The 24,429-nt window shown below is 60.4% G+C and overlaps 1 protein-coding gene across 1 annotated transcript; it reads left to right on the top strand.

Annotated features, from left to right (window-relative positions):
• Positions 1–15,210: 15,210 nt before the first annotated feature.
• LOC309887840 (calcium/calmodulin-dependent protein kinase type IV-like) lies at positions 15,211–23,371 on the top strand (the record flags this gene model as incomplete). The annotated part of the gene is made up of 11 exons (XM_082779837.1): positions 15,211–15,308; positions 18,353–18,431; positions 18,671–18,733; positions 20,776–20,858; positions 20,974–21,046; positions 21,414–21,504; positions 21,656–21,730; positions 22,150–22,225; positions 22,344–22,470; positions 22,807–22,959; positions 23,156–23,371. The coding sequence occupies 11 exons, from the start codon at positions 15,211–15,213 to the stop codon at positions 23,369–23,371; spliced, it is 1,134 nt and encodes a 377-aa protein (XP_082635963.1).
• Positions 23,372–24,429: the final 1,058 nt, after the last annotated feature.

The following is a 24,429-nucleotide window of genomic DNA, read 5'->3' as shown; positions in this document are numbered from 1 at the left end:
TTCTCTGCTCTCCCAGATCCCAGCCTCGTGTCCCCTTCCCGAGCATCGCCGCCTCTCACAAGGCGTCGGAGCCGCGTGGGGAAGCTGCTGCATCCTTAAAAGCTGGAGGCTGCTCCGCGCCAGGTGGGGAATAACCAGCTGAAGCAGATGGGCTGTTAGGAACCAGACCCTGTTTTCGTGTCTCTCTTTCCTTATTTGAAGTGTCTGGCACTGTTGGGAAACAAAGAATTCCTCCGCACGCTGACCTGCAGAAATGAAACACGTCCTAAATCTCCTCTCCTCGCTAGCCGTGGCAGCGTGCGGGATGGGAACGGACACGGCCCCCGTGTGCACGCTCATGGTGGGATTTACTGGGGGGCTGCTCTGCGCCCCAGCTGGGTCTCCCAACCCACTGTGGGTCCCTGCACCCCCAGGGCTGATCCCACTCGGTTTCACCCCCAGGACCCCAAAATAGCCTTGTTCCTGGGCGCAGCCTGGGTTTGCTGGAGCCCGGGCAGTGTTTGGAGCCTGGGGGGGGTACAATGGGGCACAGGCTCTGGTGGCAGCGCTGGGCTGAGCCCTGTTGGAGCGGGCTGGAGCACGGGACGTGGGCCGGTGGCGAGGACGTGGCTTTGTTGTGCAGGAGCGCTGCTGGCCAGGGGGGTGGCAGCCCCCGCACCCAGCTGCAAGGGCTCCCCTGAGCGTCACGTATGGCTGGTGGTGTCTGAAATGGGTTTTTTACGGGCCTGAGGCTCCTCTAGCACCAATTTTACTTCGTTGCCGCTCTCGTAATTGAAGCTGCGGGCAGGGACCGGCTGGCGGTGGCACGCGGGGTGGTGTCACCCCTGTCCCCAGCCCTGGAGCAGCGTGCCCCAGGCTTGCGTGAGCAAAATCCCTGGCTCAAAGTGTGGCTTTGGGACCATTTGGGGCTGCCTTCCTGCAGGGAGCAGCGAGCTCCTCGCTGCCCCTGGTGCTGCTCAGACCCCTCCAGGCTTCTCCAGCCCCTGAGGTTTGCAGCCCTGAGGCTTCCTGGTCGGGTTTCCAGGCTGACAGATGCGCGGCCTCGCCTCCTCCATGCTGCAGCGAGGGATGATTTACTCCAGGATGTGGCTGTGCCAATTAATCAGGACCACAGGGCTCGGTGTGCCCACAGGGGGCCAGGGCCGTGCTCTCCTCCAGGTGCCAGGGAGGGACGAGGGAAGCGCTTGGGGACGAAGCCGGTCCCCAGCTCCTTTCCCCAAGTGCCTTCAATCCTCAGTGACTCCGGCTCAGGACCCCATGGCAGCACCACAGGGCCAGCACGTGCCAGGCTCATCTGAGGCGAGCAGCCAAATCTCAACATTTCAGTATTAATGATTTTTTTTTCTTTTAATCCCATAAAGGTACGAGGTGCGGATGGGTTATGGCCATGGGCAGCGTGAGAGCTGAGGGTGCCCCCTTTGCCCCTGTGCCCTGTGTTAGCAGCCAGGCTTACACCTCGGTGGGGGGCAGGATTTGGCCACTTCTGGATCCTCTCCCTTCCCTTTTTGCCTTGCTCCAGCTCTAGAAGCCTGCAGGCAAAATGCAGCTGGAGGCTGGAGCCTCAGCTGGGGCAGTGCCTGGCCATGCTGTGCCCTGCTGTGGGGTTTCCCTGATTTACACCACCGAGGGTCCAACCCCATGCCTGGAGGGGAGCGCTCACAGCCAGCAGTTGAACAGGACCGAGTGCTCCCCCGGGGCTGCTCGAGGCAGAAGCCTCCAACTCCTGCGAGCCCCGCGCCGGGAACACCCCCAGCTAAAAATAACTGCAGGCATTGTGCAATTCCTCAACCTTCCCGGTGCTTTAATCCCCCACCAAAACGTGTCATGCCTCCCCTCCAGGCCACGAGCTCCTGGCTGCAGCAGGACCAGGGGGCTCACCACGGCATCCCCCGGTCCCATCCCGAGCAGGGGACCGCGGTGACCCGCAGCGCCCTGCGCTCCCCGGCACCTCCCGGGCCCTGCCACTTCCCTGCTCCTTGTTTTCTGTACCCTGCCTGTCACATCAGCACTTTATTCCCTGCCTCCCCTCCCTCCGCTCCTCTCCCCAGCCTTATCTCTTGATAGGTACAAGCGATACAACCAGAGATGTCCGTGTAACAAGCTGCCGGGCACCCAGGAAAACACCAGCTCGGGGGGGGGATGATTTATGAAAATAGCACGGGAGAGGGAAGCGGCAGGTTTGCCGGGATGCAGGGCAGAGGAAATACCGACTGCCTGCTCCCGTCCCTGCTCACCAGGCAGCACCAGCACCTTTGATCCGCGGCTGCTCTGCATGCGGGGCTGTGCCCGGTGCGGGGGCGATGCGCGGCGAGGACACGGCACGCATCGGGGGGGGGGCCGGCGGCGCGCGGCACTGCAGAGCCCCCGACGGGCTGTCCCTCTGCGGCCATTGATTTCCATGAAATAAGCCAGCCGGGTGTGTAATTGTGTACAGATAGCGCAGCCTCCTTTACATGCCGTTCCGCAGGGCCCTTGCTAGCAGGAAATGAAACTTTTCAGGCCACTAGACATTTAGTTCGGTTCTTGAGCTGTTAATTCCCCCGCCCCGGCATCGCGGGCAGGGAGGGGAAGCTCTCGCACCTCGCGGGCAGGGGACGGCGGCGACGCCACCCCAGGGGACAGCAGTTGGGACCCTCCTGCTCCTTTGTCCCCATCCCACCGTCGGCTGCGATTCTGCCCCCTCTAAGCTCCAAGGGCCTGCGGGGGGGTCGGTTCCCTGCGGCACAGAGCGAGCATCCGCTCCCCTCTGCGCGCTCCTATCTCGCAAGGTAACCGGCATTATATCCGGACCAATTGCTCCAGCATGATCCTCCTGAATGTTGCACAGCATGTACACGGCGTCTTATGTAAAATACATGCCCCTGGGCGAGCCTTTTAATAGCAATGTCTCCTGCCTGGGGGGTGGGGGGGCCGCTCTCTGCCACGGTGGTGCCAAGACATGATTGAAAAGTTGGGGCTCGCCATGGGGAACACCCCGCTGGGGGGAACAACGTGTTTTCATTTCCCTGCCAGGTAACAAATGAAAAGAATTGCCATGAATGCTAATGGCCGGGGAAGCGCCTCGCTCGCTCGGGAGGACACTGCGGGGCCGGGAGCCGCGGGCACAGCCCGGATTTTGCAGGCAGGAGCCGGCCGTGCAGAGGGCGATGCGACTGCGGATACCCTGGCACACGGCTCCTGGACCAGCGTGTGCTGAGCTGCCGCACCAAAACCATTCCTTTTGCAGCAAAGCAGAGCCGGGGGGATGCGTTGTCCCCTCCCAGGTCTCCGTGATGACTTTTGCAGCACACCCAGGGCTCGGAGCATGCAAGCCGCACGTATAACCAGGTCCTTGCAGGCGGCGGCGAAGGGCTGTGCCAGGCTGAGCTGTTTGTAAATGTAGCCGGTCTGGTAAGCAGGAGGGTAAACACGGATGAATAGCCTTCATCCACTCCAGTAAATATTTTATATCACACACCAAGAAAAGACACTCCTATTTAAATGATTTATAAAGGAAGATCATGTAGAGGTTTCTATAAAATATGTAGGGCTCCTAATCCCGACATCATCAAGCAAAGAGGACTGAAATCATATATTACCTTTTCAACAGCCTTGCAGGCTGCAGGGATACAACTGACAAATAAAAGTGTGTTTACAGCTTTTGGGCTCCTCCGGGGAGAAGTAAATCACAGCGGGGGTGGGGAAGGGGAAAGGAAGCCGGAAATTAAGAGGCAATTTCTGTCCGTCACAGGGCGCGGGGCAGAGGGACACCGGGATCGCTGCGCCCCCCGATCGCTGCACCCCGGCATCCCCAATCCTGGGTGCAGCAGTGCTGTGGGTGCAGCGGTGCTGTGGGTGTAAAGGTGCCCTGGGTGCAGCGATGTTGCGGGTGCAGCGATGCTCCCAGGCCACGGCACTCAGGTGCAGCCATGCTCATCCCCCAGCACTGACCAGTTCATCCCCAGTTCATCCCCAGAAGGATGAACACAATCTGCAACCCGCTCCAGGGTGCCCAGCGCAGCACCTCAGCTCAAAGCAAGCGAGACCATGCCCTGCTCCCTTGGCAGCAGGACCAGCCCGACTGCAGCCATCAGCGATGGATCCTACACGGGCACAAGCAGACCCAGGATGTGTCCCACAGGGATACGTCCCTTTTAACCTTGGGCCCTCTCCTCTCTCCCCCACACCTCTGCAGGATGCTCCCCATCTCCCCACCTCTCCCCCTCCTCACTTTGGGCTCGTTTGGCTGCCAGCTGCACCCCGGAGCACCCCATTTCCCGTGGGGCAGCTGTGCCCGGGCTGATGGCACGCACGGTGCCCGGTGCAGGGCGCAGAGCGCACGGCGAGCCCAGACCTTGGCAGCGGCGGCGGCGATTTTGCATGCAGCCGCGGGAGCCCCGCGCGCCGCCAGCCAATGAGGCCCTCGCCGGCGCGTTATTAAGGGATTAGCAAGTTGTCTTGGCTCTCAATTGTAGATAAGTGCCGCATTTTGTATTATCTTTTCACACTGCACCGCGAAGGATGACAAAGAGACAACATGGGTGTCATGGCCTTCAGCATATCATTAAGGGTAATTTGGCTTGCGGGGAGGGGGGCGGGCGGGAAGAGAGGGAAGGGAGAAGAGGAGGAGAGAGAGGAGAGGGAGAACCAGCCCAGGGAGGAGAGAGGGGATTAAGAAGGAAAAAGAGGAGATTAGGAGGGAAACGTGAGCGGTGCTGGGAGCCGGTGGGCAGGGGCTGCTGCTGGGACGAGGGACAAAGCCTTGGGGCTGGGCTGAGTGAGGTGCCAGATGCAGCCGCCCTCGCAGCCCCCTTCCCGATTTCCTGGCACGGAGGAGCCCAAATCCACGCAGCCTCCACCGTGTGCCTTAATCCACAATACCAGCAGCCACCCAGCCCGGTGCCGCGTGCGCTATGGTGCACGGCAGCGGAGCTGAGTGAACCCCTTTCCCCCCACATGCCCCAGTGCCCGATGCCATCATCCAAAAGCCCAGGGGGGAGCCTCTGGGGCAGCCCCAGCCCCGCTCAGCCCCATGCTGGCACTGCCAACCTCGCCGGGACCCTGCTCCCCTCCACGGGGCAGCCATGGGAAAGGCAGAGCCACGAGGGGCCACGGCAGCAGAAATCCAGCAAAGCCCCCCTGGGCCTGGGAGAGCTCTGGAGAGCCTGGAGAGCCTGGGCTCTACCGGTCAATCAATCAATGAGGGATGAAGGCGCCGGTATCGATCGGGGGAGATGGCTTTACAGAGGCCGCGTAATGGAAACGCGCGTCTGGAGACGGCCAAACGGAGCGGCCGATGCCGCGGGCACCGCCACGAGGGGACGCAGGGCTGGCTGCAGGAGGAGAAATCCCCCTGCCATGGTCTGCACCCACCCAAACCCCGCTCTGATCCCTTTCTGGGTCCTCTAGGGGAGGTGCCAGCCCCGGGTGATGCAGCCGGGTGGGACACACAGCGTCCCAGCACCTTCCTCCACTGCAGAGACTGGGGGGACAGGGATGGGGACAGGGCATCCTCCCGCACGGCTGCCCCCTGCCTCCCCTCCCCTTCTGATAATCCTATTTTTGAACCAGGGGATTAGGATCAATACTTCACTCCTAATGCTGCGGTAATACAGTGTTACACCGCCAGCGCCAGTTCCCTGCTGAAACACTTAAGGTAGTTTAAACCCATTTGTGCTGGGGAGTGCCGTGAATTCGCAACGAGGCTGGTTGGTTTTTTGTGGTTTTTTGGGTTTTTTTTGCACGGCAGAGGCAGAGCCGTAGCGGTGGCGTGGTGGGTGCTGGCCCTGCTGCCACCTGCTCTGGCCAAATCCAGCCCCCCCGCGGCACCGAGGAGCAAAAGCCACGGGGGGCTCTGAGCAGCCGAGCCCTTGTGCAAATGCCCCTCGTGCAACGGAGCCCTCGTGCAAACAGTCGTGGTCCCCGTGCTTTGGGACGGCTCCGGCGCAGGGCGCAGAGGGGAGCCTGGTGATGTTTCGCTCCAGATTGGCTGAGGGGTTTTGAGGCAAAGTCCCAGGGAATAGAAACACAAATATTTCCATCCAGTGCTATAATTATGAATTAGAGCAAAGCTCTGTCTTTATTAGGTGCTAATAGAGATAAAGGGGGTTTTGAAATGCAAGGCACAGCTATATAAATGCTAATTCACCCAGAGACCTCCTCTCTCCCCAGACCGCAGAGAACGCAGGTTCCAAGGCAACTTCCCACCAAAAAAAATAGGGATGAGCAAACTCCAAGAAACCATCTCAGCAACTTAATTAAGTTTGTTTAACGACATGGCCTTTCCCCTCTGCCCCGGCCAGGAGGGACCGTGGAGCATCCAGGGGCTGGGGCCGCTGCAGCCGCTGCTGGTCAGGGTACACCGGGCACCCCGAGGTGCTCCTGGTGTCACCCCACCTCCAGGCACCCCACAGCACTGCCCACTGTGGTATCCCGGGTCCCCTCATGGCACGTGGGTGCTGGTGCCATCATCCCCGGTGCACAAACACATCCATTGCAGCACGCACGGGTGTGCACACGCTGCAGGCTGCTCTTATGGGCATGCACACACCTTGCAGCACGCACACACCTTGCAGCATGCACTGGTGCAGGGGCAGCAGCGCTACGAGGCACCCCTGTGCCTGCCCTCTGCCCTTCCTCGCTGCACCAAGGCAGCAGGAAGACAAAGCACAGCCACGAGGCCAGGAGGAGCAGCTGTGGAAACCCACGGCCCCGACAGGCTGGAGCTTTTGGAAAGCTGCAGGAAGCGGCTTCTCCCCCACGTTTCCACCAGACCCCGACCCCACGCAGGCGTTTCTGCAGGGCAGAGCCAGGGCACGGGGGTGCCGGGGGGCAGCGAGCATCCTGCTGTGGCTGCGAGCCCGGAGAGCCCTGATTTAATCAGGAGGTGATTGGGGAAAAGCAGCAGACCCTTTAGCAAAGCTCCTGCCTTCAGCAGGGCTGTAAGTGCTTAAAAGCTTTCAAGGTGGGTTATTAGGGAAATGAGTGGCATGGATCCTAATGAAGGGAAAGCGAGGCTCGATAGCACTCATCCTGCCTTTCATAATCAGCCGATCAATCCCAGCTCCCGTCCTGCTTCTGGCTCCTCTTTTCTGGGGAACCTCTCCCGGCGCGATGCCGGGATGATTTATTCGCCCACCGGGCGCGCGCAGCGAGCTGCCGCCGGTCCCGGCCTCACCTGGTGCCCTCCATCCCTCTCGCTGTCACCCCAAATATCTATTTTTCAATTTTCCTCCGCATCGATTTTCAATCAGGTGCAGGGCAACGAGACAATCCAGGCTGAGCCGGCCGGGCTCTGGCCGCCACTCAGCGGAAAAGTGATCACCGCAATTAGCGGCCGGCCTTGCCAGCAGCCCCCGCAGAGGCTGCGCCTCTCGCTCAGCACCCCCCCGGCCTCCCTCGGCCACGGCTCCTGCTGCTGCCCCCCAAATCCCAGCCGCTTCTCGGGGTGCTGAGCACCCACTCGGGGAGGCTGCAGGATGCCCGTGAGCGGTGCTGGGTTACACCGGTGAGGATCCGGCCAGCCGTGCCCAGAATAGTTTTCAATTAAAACAAAAATATCCTATAATAACCCACAGAGGGGTTTTTATTTCCTTCCCATTTTTTTTCTCTTTTCTTTCTTTTTTTTTTTTTTTTTTTTTCTTTTTTTCCGAAATAAATCTATTATGAGGAGCTTAGAGCTGTATGTAAAACCGGCAAGGGACAATTTGAGGATTAGGGATCGGAACTGTCCTGGTGTGACGGGCGAAGAAAGGAAAATCCTGCAGAGCCGGGGGGGGCGTCGTGGCCAGCGCGGAGCGGACGGGGGGGTCCTGGTGACGGCTCCACCAGCAACGCAGAGACCCCGGGGGGCCAAAAGGGACCTGGCACGGCCCCCTCCCAGACCCGGAGCTGCTACCTGCCTGCCAGCAGCGTGGTTTAGCATAAAAGTCATTTTGCTTTCGGCCCCCGACTGCTTCGCTCCCGTCTCCAGGCAGCCAAGAACTTCCTCGAGCGCCGGGCGAAGCCCAGCGGCTGGGTGCAGATAGCCGTGCGGGGTGACGAGCGTTTAACCCCCTCCGTCAAGGATAATTGGCTTGTTTACCATTTCCCTGACCCCAAAAAGACAATGAAATTGTGCACGAAACCAATAGATTTTTAGCTGCGTGCCCGCAGAGAGAGAGGAGCCATAAATAAAAGGCAGGGAGGGAGGCGTGTGGCGGGGATGGATAATGAATCCCTAATGGGAGCGATGCTCGCAGTGTGAGTGGGGGCTTTTGGGGACCAATATTTGCCTTCCTGTGAGGCTGGCTGGGACGGTGTGCAGTGCTCAGCCTGTTCTGCAGCACTGCTTTGGGTGAAAACACAGCGATTTGGGCTCAGCCTGCTGCCAAGGGAGGGCGGCCAGGGCAGGGGCTGTGGGGACAGGGCTGGGAGCACCAGAAGGGGACATCCTCAGCACGAGGGGACCCGCCACCCTCCTCATCCCACACCCCAGCCCCACGTGTGACGAGGAGCAGTGTCCCCAGGGTGGCTTCTCCCAACGGTGGCCGTGTCCCTGCACCGGCATCCTTGGAGCCCCTTCCCGTCCTCTTGCCTTAATGCACCACCTCTATTTATTCTGCTCCTGTAACTGTAAAATTGATTTCCTTGCAACACGACGCTTGTCTTTCACCACTGAACGCACCCAAATGCTCCAACATAAGACACTGGCAATTTTTAATTAGTTTCCTTTATACCTCTTGCCTCCCAGAGCAGGCATGTGGAACTGGAACAGGGGAGCCCAAGAAAGGAGCAGGATCCAGAGACGACAAAACCACTCTTTATTCTTGATATGATTATTAATAATACACGCGGGTTACCTAACGAGGCAGATGGGCTGCTTGGGCAAGGAGGGAAGGGGCAAGCAGCAGCACGTGCAGGGAAGCGATTATGGGATCTGAAAGCTCCAGGGCTGGAGAAGGATCTTCAAGTCTCTGAGTAAGACCTCCAGGCAGCTCAGAGCCTCCTGCCTTCCTTCGCCTGCCCCAAGCTCCCCCAAACCAGTCTGGATCTGGTGATCCCATCCCTGGCACGACTGGCAGTGATCTGGCTTCCCCATCCCATCCCATCCCATCCCATCCCATCCCATCCCATCCCATCCCATCCCATCCCATCCCATCCCATCCCATCCCCAGACGCTGTCAGAGCCCCTCGAAGGAGGCACACCTGGATGGTACCATCTGCGAAGGACTAATTAAAAGAGCCCCACCTCCCCTCACGACCCCCCGATAATGAGCCGGGGTTATTAAAACATTAAGGGCAGGGCTGGAGGGGGCCCTGCAGCACCCCACGAAGGAAGGTGTGTGACCTTTGTTGGTGCTCCCAGGCCACGTATCGGATGCTCAGGTGAGGCGCTGGCACCTTGAGCCCTCCTCTTCCTCCAGAGCTGGGACGATGCTGCTGGGGGGTCCCAGCTGGAGCCAGGCAGCCCCCAGTCCCCCCACCCCATGCCTGCTGTGAGCTCGCTGCCGTCCCCCTGCTCCTTCCCCAAAAGTTCCCGTTGGGCTCTTTGGGGGAAATCTCTGCTCAGGCTCAGCTCCTCACCACTGCCCGACCTCCCCTTGCCCCTGGGGCTGGGCTGCATGGGGGTGGTTGGGGGCTTCCCCATGGGACCCCCCCCTCCCAGAGCATCCCTGGGCTGGGGAGACCCCAGGAGGAAGGATTTGGGGTCAGGATTTAGGGGCAGCTGCTCATGGGCTGCAGGAGGGCAGCAAAGCGCCGCCGGCCGCGCGCACGAGCGAGCGGTCACCGAAAAAGTTACCGAGGGCGGGGGGGGGGGGGGGATAAAAGGAGGGGAAAAAGGGCAAAAGGAGGAGGAGGGGGAAGGGGAGGAAAGTCCTGCGGCCTCTGCCTTGTCAGCTCTCCGTCTGCTGTCACTCAGCCGCCGAATTCTCCTTCAAGTTGTCATAGCGAGGCTGGAGGGGATTATGCCGAGGCACTGTCCAGAATTGATTCATGTGGAACGCGTGCTTGACTAGCGGAACCGCTGGTGTGAGCGGGAGCCGCTGAGACCCCCTATTTTCCCACCTTCCTCAGACAATCTGGTATTGTTTGGCCGCAGCCTTAGTGATCCCCGCGCCGGGGCTGTGACTGACACAGCTTTGAGGCTCTAAGGCGTATTTTGAATTTCTAAAACCTCTCAGGAAGTCCCCGGGGTGCCTTCTGCCATTGTCTTGTTTCTCCTTTCGCCTTTTTCCCTTTCCACCCCGCGCACCCCTCCCGCCGCCTCCCCCCCTCCGCCTCCTCCCCCTTTTTTTTTTCCCCCCCTTTCCTCCCCTAATTCCAGGCCCTAAAATCCCCACCAGAGTATATATTTTTTTTCCCCTTTTTTTTTTTTCCCCTATGTTTACGCTGCAACTCTCTCTGGAGCTGCTCAGCCCGTTCGCAAACATGATTTCCAAAAAAAAAAATATATAAAAAGAAAACAACAAAAAGCAAGCCAACTAAAGCTCCAAAAGTTCCCAAATCCTTGATCTGCCACGGCGAAGAAGGGCTTTACTTGTTTGCTTTTAATCAGCTGACACAAGCCCCGGGATGTGCTGAAAAATAATAATAGAAATAAATCTTTCACCTAATCTACCAGGGGCGTGCGTCCATCCTGGTGCTCTCTGGCATCCGCTGTCCGCCCGTGTCCGTGCTCGCCGCCGCCGTCCCCGCTCCAGGCGCCGTCTCCCGTGGGAAGCCCCGGAGCTGCTGCGGGGTCCCTGCGATGGAGCCGAGCTCTCGGGGCCTCCGTTGGGGTTTTTTGTGCATCCGGGGCCACCAAACGCCCGCCCGGTCCCCGCCGGCGTCCCCCGGCCTCTCCGCAGCCCCGGCACTCTATAACCATTTCCCATTTCCAGTCTTAATCTTATAAGGATGAATTGAGAATGACCAGCGTAAATACACAGGTGCCACTGGGAGCAGAAACCACTCTTTAATCTCAGATATGAAAACAATTCCCTGCACTGCTCACTAGCAATCAGCAAGTGCTATCAGTGCCGCGCTCTCCCTGGGAACAGGAGAGCTTATAAATATGAATTAGCGCAGAGAAAATCTACTCTCTTACCTAAAGCTAAATGTTATCTGGGTCCCTTTCCAGCAGTGGCTGACATTTCCAGAGTGCTTTTAGTCACATCTGTGGGAAGACAACTCATTTCTCGAGGAAAAAAAAATAAAAAATAAAAAAAGAGAGAGAAAAAGGAACCAGAGAGGAAGTGGAGGAGCAGGAGGACGAGGTGGGGTGGAGGAAACGCTTCCTTTGTTTGAGGAGGTGAAGGTGGGGAGCCCGAGCTGGCTGCAGGAGGAGTGGGGGGCTCTGCCCTGGCACCTGGGGCTAGAAGTGGGGGGAAATGGGGCAGGGGGCAGCGGGAGTGCAGGCAGGGACGTGGGAAATGGTGTCTGAAAGAGGGCTGAGAGCATCCCTGGGGATGCCCCGAAAATGGGGGCGTTCAGCTCGTGCTGTGCTGCCCTGAGGGAGTTGGGGAAACTGAGGCACGGCGAGGGAATTGCTCCTGAGGCCTCGGCACCCCAAGAGAGAGCAGAGCACGAGGGAGGTGATGGGGCAGGGGGATGAGGATGTAGCCAGGCTGCCCGCAGCCTCCTTTCCCCATCTCTGGGCACAGTTGGGGGGCCCAGCCCGCTGCCCCAAAAAGCGCCTTGGTCCTGAGCTGCCGGTGAAGGCTGCACCGCGTGCCCCCGGTGTGCTCCAATCCCCAGCACCAGCACCCGGCCTCCAACCACCAGCCTCTGCTACAGGCCGCGAGAGCCTCTAATGGGATGCTGAAAGCCGTCTTTTAGGTTTTTAATGAGCGGTTCCTGGCAGGAATGCTAAGCATCGCTAGGTAGCCGGGCCTGTGTCTCGCTGTCGGTGTGTTTCCGTGTCCTTGGCTGGCTTCAGTGAGCTCTGACCTCATTTGCTTGGTGCCGTTCAATTAACGAGGCGCGCGGCGCTGGGGAGGGGTGGGGGTGCCGGGGGGCCGTTAGCCGTATGTATTAATTTCCAGTTCATGTTCCAAACAATTGAGCATCGCCCGGCGGCGGGAGGAGGCGGCCGGCCGCGCTCGGGGGTGCCGCTGCCAAGCTGCAGGCGCTGGTTTCCTGCGGGGCTGCGGGGTCTGGGGCCAACCTTGGGGTCCCCTCTTCGCCCTCGACCCCATTTGGGGCCAGATCTGTGCCCCTCGCAGCACCCTGCTCGATCCCCCTCCATCTCCTGGTTCCTCCGAATCGCTGATGGCTGCTCAATTGGACAGAGACGATTTGGAAAAGGGCAAGAGAAGGAGAGAAATGTTTCCCAGGAAGTTTTTTTTTTTTTTAAAAAAAAAAAAGGCGGTTTCAGGCATTGAAATTTATGCTATTCTAAAATGGGTTTTATTCCAGCGTAATGAGAGAACAAAATAATTAATTCCTCTGCCGGAGACAAAAGGCTGGAGGCTCCCTCCAGCCCCGTCTCCCCATGCCGTGAGGATGGGCTGGCTCCTGCAGCGCTTTGCCCAGCACCAGGGCAGGATCCGGCCCCTTCCCGATGGGTTTGTGCTGGGTTTGTGCCCTGGGGAGGGGGCGTTGGGGCTGGGAATGGGGTGTGTGAAGGGCAGCCCCCATTGCCCCCATCTCCATCCCATTGCCCAGGCTGGCAGTGGCCCTGCACTGTGGGGTCTCCATGGGGGATGCCCGGCCCCCCCAGCCCGCTGGCAGTGGCCACTTGCCTGCACCCATCGGCCAAGTTGGGGGGGACACAGGGGGTGGGGAGGGACGGGCAGGCTTGCAGCCCCCTCAATAACCGAGGTGTCAGTGGGATTACAAAGGGCAGGGGCTGCCTCTGCTCTCCAGACACAGCCCACTGCTCCTTTTGGGGCTGTGGATAAACAGGGAGATTGTGCTTGTTCCAGATGAAGTGATAAATATTAATTATGCCAGCCAGCCTCTTCCAGCCCACCCTTATCACCGCGACATAATAGAGCGCGGGCAGGACGGGGATAAATGGAGGCAGAGTCAATTTATTCACTTAGCAGGTCACTCCCTTTAAGAATATCCCTTTCAAACGGGAGTTGCAACCAGGCTAGATCAAGCAGGGCCGAGCTTGCCTCCTTTAGATATGATAAAATATTCTAATAAATACTCAGGGAGCCCATTACAAGGAGAACATTTCGTGCCACGAGACCTCTGTGGCGGGGCCTTCCGTGGGGGCTCCTGGATGAGTTGTGGTGGGGCCGAGCATCGTCCCCGGGGCTCCCCCAGCCCCAGGATGCTCTCCCTATTTCCATATTTTATGGTAAAACACAAAAACGTGCTGCTGGCACGGGGGGCTCGCTGAGGTACCCCCCACTGCCCCGCGATGAGCGTGGCTCCTAACGAGGGGAGGGATTGGAGAGTGTCAGGGAAATTCCCACTCATGCTGCTCGTGTGTTCGGCAGCAGGGCTGGTGTCGGGGTCCCAGCGCATGGCACGACCCCTGGCCATGCTCTCGGCCCAGGATTCGTTTCCTTCCCTTGTACGTACAAGAGCAACCTCCTGCTCAGCTCCCTTCGGTGCAGGAGACACAAAGCCTGCGCCCTCTGGGGTGCCCGGCAGCGCGATGGCCCTGGCTGTGGGGTCCTGGCCCTATCCAGCCCCAATCCTACCCCAATTCCACCCCAATCCTTTCCCTGTTCCCGCCTTGCTCCTGGCCCCATCCCCTCCTATCCCCTTCCCCGATCCCACCCCAGTCCCACAACAGCCCCATCCATGCCTTGTTGCATCCCACCTCCCCCTCCCCAAATCCTGCCCCCAATCACCCCCAGCACCTCCCCATCCTCCTCCCACATCCCCCTTCCTATCCCCTTAATCCCAATCTCAATCCCAATCCCTCCCCACCCCCCTCCCACCCTTATTTCCCCAGTTTCCCCCCTCCCCGTTCCCATCCGGCGGCCGACGGCGGCACCGTGCGGCCGCACCGGGCAGCGCCGCTCCGCCGGGACCGGGGCAGGATCGGGCCCCGGGAGCCGTGGGGCTCCGGGACTCCCCGGGAGGGGCCCGACCGACCCCAGCCCCGGCCCCAAACCGAGCCCCGATCCCGCTGCGTGGCCCCGTTGCGCTCCGGGGCAGGCGGTGGGGCCGCCTCCGGGCACCGGTTGCGCGCCCCGGGGACAGCACCGGGCACGGGGAGGGGGTCCCTTGGGGTTGGGGGGGGTCCCACCGGTCCCGCAGCAAGCACGGGGCTGGGAGGGGGCTGCGGGTGATGGGGAGCGGCCGGAGCCATCCCCCCGGGGGGGCCGCGGGGCTGGCGGTGCAGTGGCGGCGCCGTGCCGTGGGGTGGCACGGCCGAGCCGGGCGGGGATGCTGCCGGGGAGGGTCCCGGAGCGCCGCAGCCCCGCGATCCCACCTCCCTCTGCCCCCGCAGCCACGGCCCTGCCTGCGTCCCTGCGGTCCCGCATCCCCAGGACCCCATAATCCTGCATCCCCCTGATCCCCTCTCCTTGGGTACCAGCATCCCTGCATCCCTCCATCCATCCCTGCATCCCTCCATCCATCCCTGCATCCCTCCATCCATCCCTGCATCCCTCCATCCCTCCCTCCATCCCTCCATCCCTGCACCCCAGGGCTGCAAATCCTTCCCCTACCCCCCTCCCCGGAGAGGAGCGGCAGGAGCAGCCGGCACCCAGGCGTGGGGGGGCCCCGCGCAGCCCCCGCACCCAGCGCCCACCCTGCTCGCGGCCACCCTGCGCCGGGGATGAGGGAGCACCGAGGGGATCACGGCTCCGCTGCGCAGCCCCGCCGCAGCTAACGGTACGTGTCGGGCCCCTGAGCCAGCCTAAATATTAATTATGGGGCTGGGGGGGGGGCTGTGTTGTTGTTTTGGGGGGGCTGCAGGAAGCAGGGTGCGGATCGGGGTGCCTGTATGGAGGGCACAGCCTGGCCTGCGGGTGCAGGATCCGGCCTGCCGGGCTCCAAAACGCAGAGACAGCCCCCGACAGATGGGGATGGGGTGGGAAAAGGGGGATGCGGGGGCCTGGTGTGAGAAGCAACGGTGGGAGGGGGTGTTGGAGGGGGGGGTATAATCCCGGAAAAGGCGGCGTACGTGCCTGGTGGGAAGGGGATTTGTGCCCGCGCCTCCGTCGCGCTCGATAATCCCAAGGAGCGCTCGCCGCCGGGCCATCTGCACGCCTGGGGGGCGCAGCGGGGGGGCCGCGGCGATGCTCGGGTCTCCTCTGCCAAGCAGCTGGTGGGAGATCGCCCCCCCCCCCCGGCCCCACCATGCCCTCCTCCAAGACGGGCAGCGAATACTGGATCGACGGCTCCCACCGCGAGACCGCGCTGGAGGACTTCTACGTCGTGGGCCCCGAGCTGGGACGGTACCGGGGGGGGGACCTGGGGGGGTGCAGGAACCATCCCTGCATGGGATCGCATCCTGCTGGAGGGCTGGGAGGTGTGGGTGCATGCGGGGGGCTGTGGGGATGGAGGGGGGGTGGATGGAGGGGGACCCTGTCCTCGCACGTGAGCTCAGCATCCGTGGTGATGCTCCAGCGGTGATTTTGGGAGCGCTCGCTGAGGGCTTGCAGGATGGGGCCTGGGGTCCCCGTGCGCTGTGCGTCTCATCCCCTGGGTGCAGAGTTTGTCCACAGCCTCCCCTCTGACTTCGGGGTTTGGGGCTCCGATGAGCCTGGGACTGTTGGGGGTCCCTCCTGCGAAAACCAAATACCCCGAGCCCCAGGGAAGGGCCGTGTCTGAGGGATCCCTTCTGGGTTATTGCACGGACAACGGGTCTGGATCTGTCCCACCTGGGCCACAAAGCCCCGCAGAGGTTCCACGTGAAGCCACCTCAGTGAACATGGAGGTTCCTTTGATTTATCCCTTAGAGATCATCGGGCAGGTGATGCTCAGGCGTGGTGCCAGGGCTGGTTTGCCAGGTCCTGGGGGTGCCAGGAGAGGTGGTGCCATCCTCCCCTCCTGCTGGGGGTGCCCGCTGGCCACGATGCAGCCTGGTGATGCCCAGACCCGGCTCCGGAGGAGTTTTCTCCACTGTAGAGGTGCTGGAAAAGCTCACAGCAGGTCAGGATCAGGCCAGGCTGGGATGCAAAGCACGAGCTGGCTGCAGGAGCAGGGCATTGCGTGGGTCTGGGCCACATCCTGCACCCATCCATGGCCCCATACTGTGGGGGCAGTGGAGGAGGGCAGCAGCACTGCTGCTGAGACCCCCTCCTGCTCTGGAAAAGGGCCGGGGACCCCAGGACATGGCCACGGACGCTGTCCCCATTCTCTCCCCACTGACTCCTGCCCCTTGAACCACCCACATTTATCTTCCGGAGCAAGGGGCTGGCTCCTCACGGCGCTGCCGAGCCGGGGAGCTGCTGCTCATCAGGCAGAGCCTGAGCTCCTCTGCTCCCCCCTTGCTGGGGGTCCGGCAGGGCAGGGTGGGCGAGCCCCCAGCAGGAGGGAAGGCGACCGGGGGCAGCCAGCACCCACCCGAGAGCCCCTCGGGGTTTCTGTCAGCAGAGGAGCCTTTGGGGCTGAAAACGAGCGGTTTGGATTAAATCAGGTGTTGCAGGCTCCTCATTAACACCAGGGCTCAGCCTGCACAGCTGGACATAGTGCGGGGGGGGGGACAGGGGCTGCCCTGAGCCCCCCGGCCCCTCCATCCACCCACTGGGGGATTCAGCATCCAGCTCCAAACGCGCCAGCAGCGGCTGCGGGCTCCTGGCAAATCCCATTGTTTCGACATTTTCCAGTTCATCTGCAAAGCAAATACAATTATCTGCTGCCGCAGCCGAGGTTGATGGCGGGGGGGGGGTTTACACGAGGCCCGGAGCGGGGCAGCCGGGTGGGCTGGGGGTGGCTGCAGCCGTAACGGGGAGCGCGGGGGGCTCGGGCAGGGGGCTCGCAGGCTGAGCTTTGTCGGAGGGGTGAAGCCGAGCAGCTCCCAGCTGCTGGGCTCGAAACGATGCTGAGGGCAGCAGGAATTGGGCTGAACCCCCCCCCCCCCGTGCAGCTGGCACAGGCTGAGCGGGGAGGGCGCAGGGTCTGGGGTGAAGGGGAGCGGGGGCTGGGGCTCGGGTGTTGAGATTTTTGGGTGGTGAAATCGGGACAGCAAACACGTCCGTGGGGCGAGGGGCTGCTGTGATGTGCAGGCACCCGGCGTGCTTGGAAGCTGTAGGAGGGTTGTGTGGGGCTGGGGGGGGGCATTTGTTGCTTTTTTTCCCCGTGGGAAGGGCAACTTGTATTGTGGGCACAGCAGCGGTGGAGGTGCCTCGGGTTCAGCCCAAAGCCACCCGCCCGTCTCGCAGAGCCGGAGAAGTGGGGGACAAGATGCCAACCCCCCCCCTCTGAGCTGGAGCTGTTGCTTGTTTCCCAAACATTTTGTTCCCCCCCCCAAAAAAAAAAAAAAAAAAGCATTGTAGGAAACGTGCAAAAGGAAGAAAAGCGCCTTGGAAGCGCCCAGGGCTGGGGCTGCCCGCTGTGCCTCGCTCCGGGGGTGCCGCAGGCTGAGCCCCCCCCGTGCCCCCCGGTACCCAGCGCCGCCGTTGTCATGGGGATGCGATTCCCGAGCTCGGCCCCAGGAGCTGCAAAAATCCGCTCTCGTTTTTCAAGCAAATCGCTGCCTTTCCTGACAGCCCCCGGGGAGCCCGGCGGCAGCAGCGGCGCGTGGCGTTACACCGAAGGGTCGCTCGCGGCCAGGCCGCGGGGTCGTCGTGCTCCCAGGGGACGTTTTGGTGCAAAAAAAGGAGGCTTTGGGGCTTCGACCTTTGCTGTGGGCAGGCAGGGCTGGCGTGCTCCTCGAGCCAGAACGTGAACCTGGTCCCAGAAGGCGGCGAAGCCAAAGAGCAATAAAACGTGGTCGATTACTCGGGGGGTGAGAATTAATCTGCTCCGAGGAGCCAGGCACCGAAGATGAAATTGCAAACTAGCCCCGTAATGGCCTGAAGAAATGGGTTGATTTCACTGTCCAGTGGTTAGAAAACATTATTAACCAGATCTAAAAATTACGGGCAGCTGAGTGGCACAGCTGGGGACCGCGATGGGAACGATTTCTCCTTTGTAACTCGGAGCGGTTTCGCTTGGCGGGGAGGTTTTGTGGCCGTGCAGGCACCGTGGGGATGCGACTGGGACAGGGGGGCCCTGCCAGCACCGCTGGGTCCCCGCCGAGGTCGTCCTTGTGGCTGCGAGCAGGGAAAGGGACGCTCCTTCCTGCCCCGAAAGCCGCTTAAGGCTTTAAACCGCCTTTAGGATTCAGTTTTAATTAAAACGGCTTTACTGGGAAAGCTGGAATTGATGCGGGGGGGAGCGAGCTCAGCTCCCGGCGCTGGCAAAGGACGGGATTTTGTGACATGGCTGGGGGACAAGTGGGGCCCCCCGGTCCCTGCTGCACCCAGGCGGCCTCACACACCCTCTGTCCTGCCAGGGGAGCCACCTCCGTGGTGTACAGCTGCGAGGAGAAGGGCACGGGTGCCCCGTACGCCGCCAAAATACTGAAGAAGACGGTGAGTGCCTGCGGGTGACGGGGCTCTGATCCGCTCCGAAAGCATGTGGGGCACCGGGATGGGGATGGGCACGGGGACGTTGGCTGCTGGGGCCCAGGGTTTGGGCTGGGAGCACGGCAGGCTCCGTTTTTGGAGTGTTTTGGGTGAGTTCTGCTGCTGCGGTGGGAATGGCCCCATGAGGAGCTGCATGGTGGCCCCAGCAGTGGAGGTGACACGCCTGTGTGGGCTCTGCTTTCCAGATCGACAAAAAGATCGTGAGGACGGAGATCGGGGTCCTGCTGCGCCTCTCACACCCCAACATTGTGAGTACAGCGCCGTGGCACAGCTCCCTGCCCATTTTGGTCCCAGCCCTGGGTGCCAACAGGAAGGTGGCAACGTTTTTGAACCCACCACCCCACAACCCCGTGCCCAGGTCCCCTCCAGGCCCCACGGCACCCCGCTCAGTGCCAATCTCCTCCTTTCCCTTTGAATTTTGAAGCCAGGGACACACACACGGGGCTCACCTTGGCCCTGGCGGCGCCTTTGAGCTTCCCAGCTCCGCCATCCAGGGGCAGCCCCCCCCCAGCCCCCTTCCCCGCTGCCCTGAGATTTCCATTCGGTAAGCAATTTCCATCGAGGAGATCAAATGAATACCAGAGCGAATCGCCCGCCTGTAATGAATCCTGCAAGGGGAGATAAAAGGCGAGGACGGGGCCGCGGCTCCGGGCTCTGCGCCCCGGCGCGGCGCTGGCCGCGTGTCTCCGGCACGGCGCTGGGGGGATAACGGTGCCTGGCCCGGCGCAATTCGCAACGCCCGGCAGTGAAGCTAATTCCCTGAGGTGTCAGCAGGGCCGGGGGTGCCGTGTAGCCCCCCTGTCATCGCGGGGGCTCCCGGGCTCCTCAGCAGCTCCCTCCTCCTTGTTCGCAGCGGCTTAGTTCCACTGCCAAATTGCAGAAGCATCTTGGGGATGAGCAGCGTTAAAAAAAATAACGTGGCAATCCACCTGGCAGCCTCCCCTCGCCGTGCTGGTGCTGTAGCGGTGTGGTTCCCGCAGGATGGAGACCCCCCCCCCAGGTGGATTTTTGTGGCTGGGGGGCCAGGAAATGGCACTGAGCCATGAGGGTCTGGTGGTTCCAGCTCGCGCCCCTCGGCACAGCTGCATCCCACCCAGCTCCTCGGAGCAAAAACTCCGAATTTCTCCCCATCTGATGGAGAAAAGCCAGTGGGGAGCCCTGCCTGCCATCACTCCAAACCCTGCTGTGAGGCGGAGAGCCAAGGGAAGCCAAAAACATCCCAAAAATTGGTCTGAGGGGGCGCAAATTCCTGCCTGGCCCTGGCTGGGGTTTGGTGGGGTTCTGCTCGCTCGCAGGTTCAAGTGGTTTTGGAGGGAGAGCTGCTGCACGCCCTTATTTACAGCGGTGCCTCCCGCCCGCGTGCTATCGTTCAGCACCAACCTCAACAGCAGATGATAATAGGATTGTAAACTTTTGAAGTTAATAGGAAAATTATAGTGCTTCTGTGTATTATTATAATGCAATAAGCTGCCACATAGTGTCTCTCACCCTGCAGGGTATCACGGCTCGTCACCCAGCCTGTGAAGGTAATGATTAAAGCCCCATGAAATTCACAGTGTCACAAAAGTCTTAAGAAGCATGAAATTCTCTGTTTTCCATTAAAAAATAAAATAAAATTGCATTTTTGGCGTATTTTTAAGAGAGACCTGTTAATTCCAGATTTGCTGCACTGGCACAAAGCGCTCGGGCAGACTTTGCCTGGTATCTGCAACTCAAATCGTAAGAAAAAGGCAGTTTCTTTCATGCTTCTGCAGCCCCAGAACCATCCCAGGGCCTCTTCCCCCTGTGCCCACGTGGGGCCAGGCCCCGGTGCTGCTCCTGGTGCTGGATTTGGCCCCGGGGCCCCGGAGGCGCCGGTGCGGTGCTGGCGCGGCTGCGAAATCAAAGAGCTCTCGTGGGCTCCGGCGAGCTCCTCTTCCAGTTAATGAGCTTGAAGACATAAAGAGGATAAACGCGAGGCATGCCAGCCTCTCCTCGTTCCCAGCCTCGTCTTTAAGGCTTGATGAAGTGAGCGAGGCTCCTCCAAACAGTTTAACCAAAAAAAAAAAAAAAGATCGAGTTCAAACAAATAAAAAGGCAAGGAGGGAAATGTGCCAGCTGCGGACCTGTTCCAGCACCAAAAAAAAAACTGTTATGGCCCCACAGTCCTCTCTGCACACAGCGAATCTCTGACATCTGTGTCTCTGGAAGGATTTCACCCGATCTGGGAGTAAACGGGGTTTTTGGGGCCTGCCGACAGTGCCCCCCGAGCGGGGCAGCTGCCACTGAGACCCGCGGTTGTCCCTTGCAGATCAAGCTGAAGGAGATCTTCGAGACACCCTCCGAGATCGCGCTGGTGCTGGAGCTGGTGACGGGGGGAGAGCTCTTCGACAGGTAGGGCACCCGCGAACCTCGGCCCCCACGGAGGATGAGGATGGAGCGGGGCTGAAGCACGTCCCCGCCGGCTGGGGGGCGAGGGCGCGCGGTGACCCCCGCCGTGTGCCCACAGGATCGTGGAGAGGGGCTTCTACAGCGAGCGGGATGCGGCGCACGTGGTCAAGCAGATCCTGGAGGCTGTGTCGGTAATGTCCCCGTGTCCCCCTCCCCGTGCCATCTGGACCCCCCCCTGCCCTGGGTCTGAGGAGGGGAGGCTGTGGCCGGGGCGTTGTGGGAAGGTCACCGCTGCGCCACGGCAGGGGTCGGCTGGAAATGGGGTTTCCATGGCAACGGAGGGTTTAAAAATGGAAACTTGGCACGGAAAATGTCCTTCCTCTGCCCCGCTGAAGCGCCCGGTGGATGTTTCGGGAGGAAGAAGGGGGGGTCCCAAACACAGCGCTGGTGTCGTGGGGCTGTGCCCCTGCGCCTGGTCCTGCGAGCCCCGGCCACCTCCCCAAGGTCCATCTGCCCCCCTTCCCTTTCTGCATCCCTGTTTTCTCTCTCTCTTTGTAGTATTTGCATGAAAACGGAGTCGTCCACCGTGACCTGAAGCCGGAGAACCTCCTCTACGCAGACCTTTCCCCTGACGCTCCCCTGAAAATCGGTGGGTTTGCCGGGCAGCCGCTGCTGGTGCTGGAGCCCAAGGCGTTCCCAGCCTGGTGGCACCCCCCAGCACGTCCTGGGGGCCCTGGGAGCCGTTTGCTGGCACCAGAGGGGTTCCCGGCAGTGCCTCTCCTCTCCCTGTGTCCCCCCAGGTGACTTTGGGCTCTCCAAGATCGTGGATGAACAGGACACCATGAAAACCGTCTGTGGGACGCCGGGGTACTGCGGTGAGCAGCAGGGATGTGGTGGCAAAGGACAGGGAAGCTCCTGGGGGCTCCTGCCCTGCAGTCGTGCTCAGCCTCTGCCTTGCAAAGAGCCCAAAATTGGGGATTGCGAGGACAGAGCCAGGTGACAGCAGGGTCCTGCTGGCCGTGGGTCACCAGCCCCGCTGTGAGGCTCTGCTCTGGTCGCCAGTCATTGTGGTCAGTCTTGGGCACGGTCCTGCTGCATCGTCAGCAAATTGTGTTGTCCCTTAGCCTCCGATTTAATTCCTGGACAGCAGTTTTCCTCAGCAGGGTTTCAGGAGCTTCGTACGCTGGAAACGGGGGGGACCCAAGGAGGCTGCGCCCTGCCTGAGGCTGCACAGAGCTCGGTGCAGGGACAGCCAGTGGCCATGCCCAGTTTTTACCCCAAACTCTGCTTTCAGCCCCCGAAATCCTCCACGGCTGCCCATACGGCCCAGAAGTGGATATGTGGTCCGTGGGCGTCATCACCTACATCCTGTGAGTAGCGCTGGGGGTCTGCCAGCACCCCTCTCCCCGCTGCCCTCCATGCACATCCGTGCCCGGGTGGCCGGCACGGGCTGGGGCCAGCGGGGTTCTTTGGCCCTCCTGCTCCCAGGCTCTGCGGCTTCGAGCCCTTCTTCGACCCGCGGGGGGACCAGTACATGTACAGCCGCATCCTCACCTGCGACTACGAGTTCGTGTCCCCGTGGTGGGATGAGGTTTCCCTCAACGCCAAGGACCTGGTGAGTGACGCGGCGCTGGCCTCGGGCTCAGGGCTGCCAGACGTGAAGCCTTCGGATCAATGCTTCGTTTGGAAAAATAACCAAGCCAAGAGTTTGCCAAACAGAACAGCAGCGTCTTAAATGCTTTCTGTCTCTGGACATGGTTCAGAAGAACTCCTGCCCCCACGTGTCTGTGCTCCTTGCAAATGAGAAGCCTTTGGAGCCAGAGCCTCTCAGTGCCAAATCCCATCAAGGAGGCGAGAAAGCTCTAGGCAGCTTTAGAAACATGACACGGGGTGGCAGGTGCAGGGGCACTGACAAATGACGCTTTTTTTGTGTGCCTGAAATTGGCTGCAGGTTCGAAAATTGATCGTCTTGGACCCCCAGAAGAGACTGACCGTCTACCAAGCTCTGGAGCACCCCTGGGTCACTGGGAAGGCCGCTAAATTTGCTCACATGGATAGCACGCAGAAGAAACTGCAGGAATTTAACGCCAGGAGGAAACTGAAGGTAACGCAAAAAAGCCCCGTTAAGCCCCAGGATGTTTCCTGCTCTCCTCCAAGCTTTGTGGCCACCGAGGGTGGGCTGCTGCCGCTGGGGTTTGGGAATCCCATGGCAAATAAATGCAGCTTGGGCGGCTGGCTGGCTCTGGGGAGCAAATGGCATGCATGTCCCTCTCCAATGACCCCTGTGCCTTTGCCAACAGGCTGCCATGAAAGCCGTGGTGGCCTCCAGCCGCTTGGGCAACCACGGGCACCACGACTGCTCCAGGAGCGGGCGCAGCCGGGGGGGCCCACGAGGCACCCACCTGCCCCAGGGGCCGGGGAGCGCCGTCCCCGAAGCCACCGCCGCGGCCGAGGACCTCGAGGCTTTTCCTGCCGTGCCCCAGGTCCCCGTGAACGGCGCCAGCTGCAGGAGCTAACGCTGCTCGGCACCGCGGCCGGCTCACATCCTCGAGCAATACCCCAGGGACTCTCGGAGGCGGGCAGGGGCGGAGGAAGGCGCAGCGGGACGGGAGCACCCCGAGCGAGACGCGGCGTGCTGTAGGTGTGCTGTGGGTGCGCGTGGTCTGTGGTGTGAAGCATCCTTCTGTCGTGTCCTGGTGCCAGTGCAGTTGTAGCCGGTCGCTGTGAGTGTGAGTGTCTGTACGGACCTGCGGAAGCAAGGCTGGTGACTCGGTCTTCCAACAACTTACAGTTTTGGCCGCCGTGGCTTTAAAAAGTGCCCACGTGGCTTAAAAAATGAGGAGCAAACAGCTGAAAAAGGATTTCTTTCACCTTCCCTACAAAGGCAGGCAGTTATCTTAACAACAGAGTTTTCTACATTTCTGTAAATAGTCCTTAAGGGTGCATTACTTAGGAGAGAAGGTGAATTTAGCTGATTTCTGACAATCTACATTCCACCTACAATCGCTGCTACAAGACCCAGCCGTGGGTTTGCTGCTGTATTCCACCAGGGCTGTCGATGCCTTTGAACCCAGCTGTTGGAACCTATCCAGAGAAAAGTGTTTGCCAGTTGTTCCTCCATTATCCCTAGATGGTAGATGACCTCAGTTTAATTCGTGTTTTTGTTACCCTCCGGTTTCATTCGTTCTGATGTTCAGTCTCGGTGTGGCTACGTGAGAGTAGTAGGACTATTACTGACCAGGAATGCTAGCTTCGTTTGCATTCCAGGTTGTGATTTACACGAGTTTTAATGAAGAACAATGCAACTATTTCTACAGAGCATTGTAGGACTTTGTAACGTAACGGTGCTGTTGTTTCTTGATTGACGACAATGAGTTTATACACGTTTGTTTGTTTGTTTTTAAAACTAATGAAATCGGTTGACAAACTTCTTGAAAAGAAAATTTTTAGGCAAGCATTTGCCAAGCCACAGGATAATAACCATTTGTGGGTTTTAATACAGAGCAAGTAACGAGAAAGGAAAAGCCATATCACACGTGCTAGACTAAAGAAAGCCTGTCGCTTGGTGCCAGGC

This window comes from Aythya marila, assembly GCF_965140915.1.
Source record: "Aythya marila genome assembly, chromosome: 27".
NCBI lineage: Eukaryota > Metazoa > Chordata > Aves > Anseriformes > Anatidae > Aythya > Aythya marila.
Note: the sequence above shows the minus strand (reverse complement) of the source record. Positions and strands in the feature narration are given on the sequence as shown.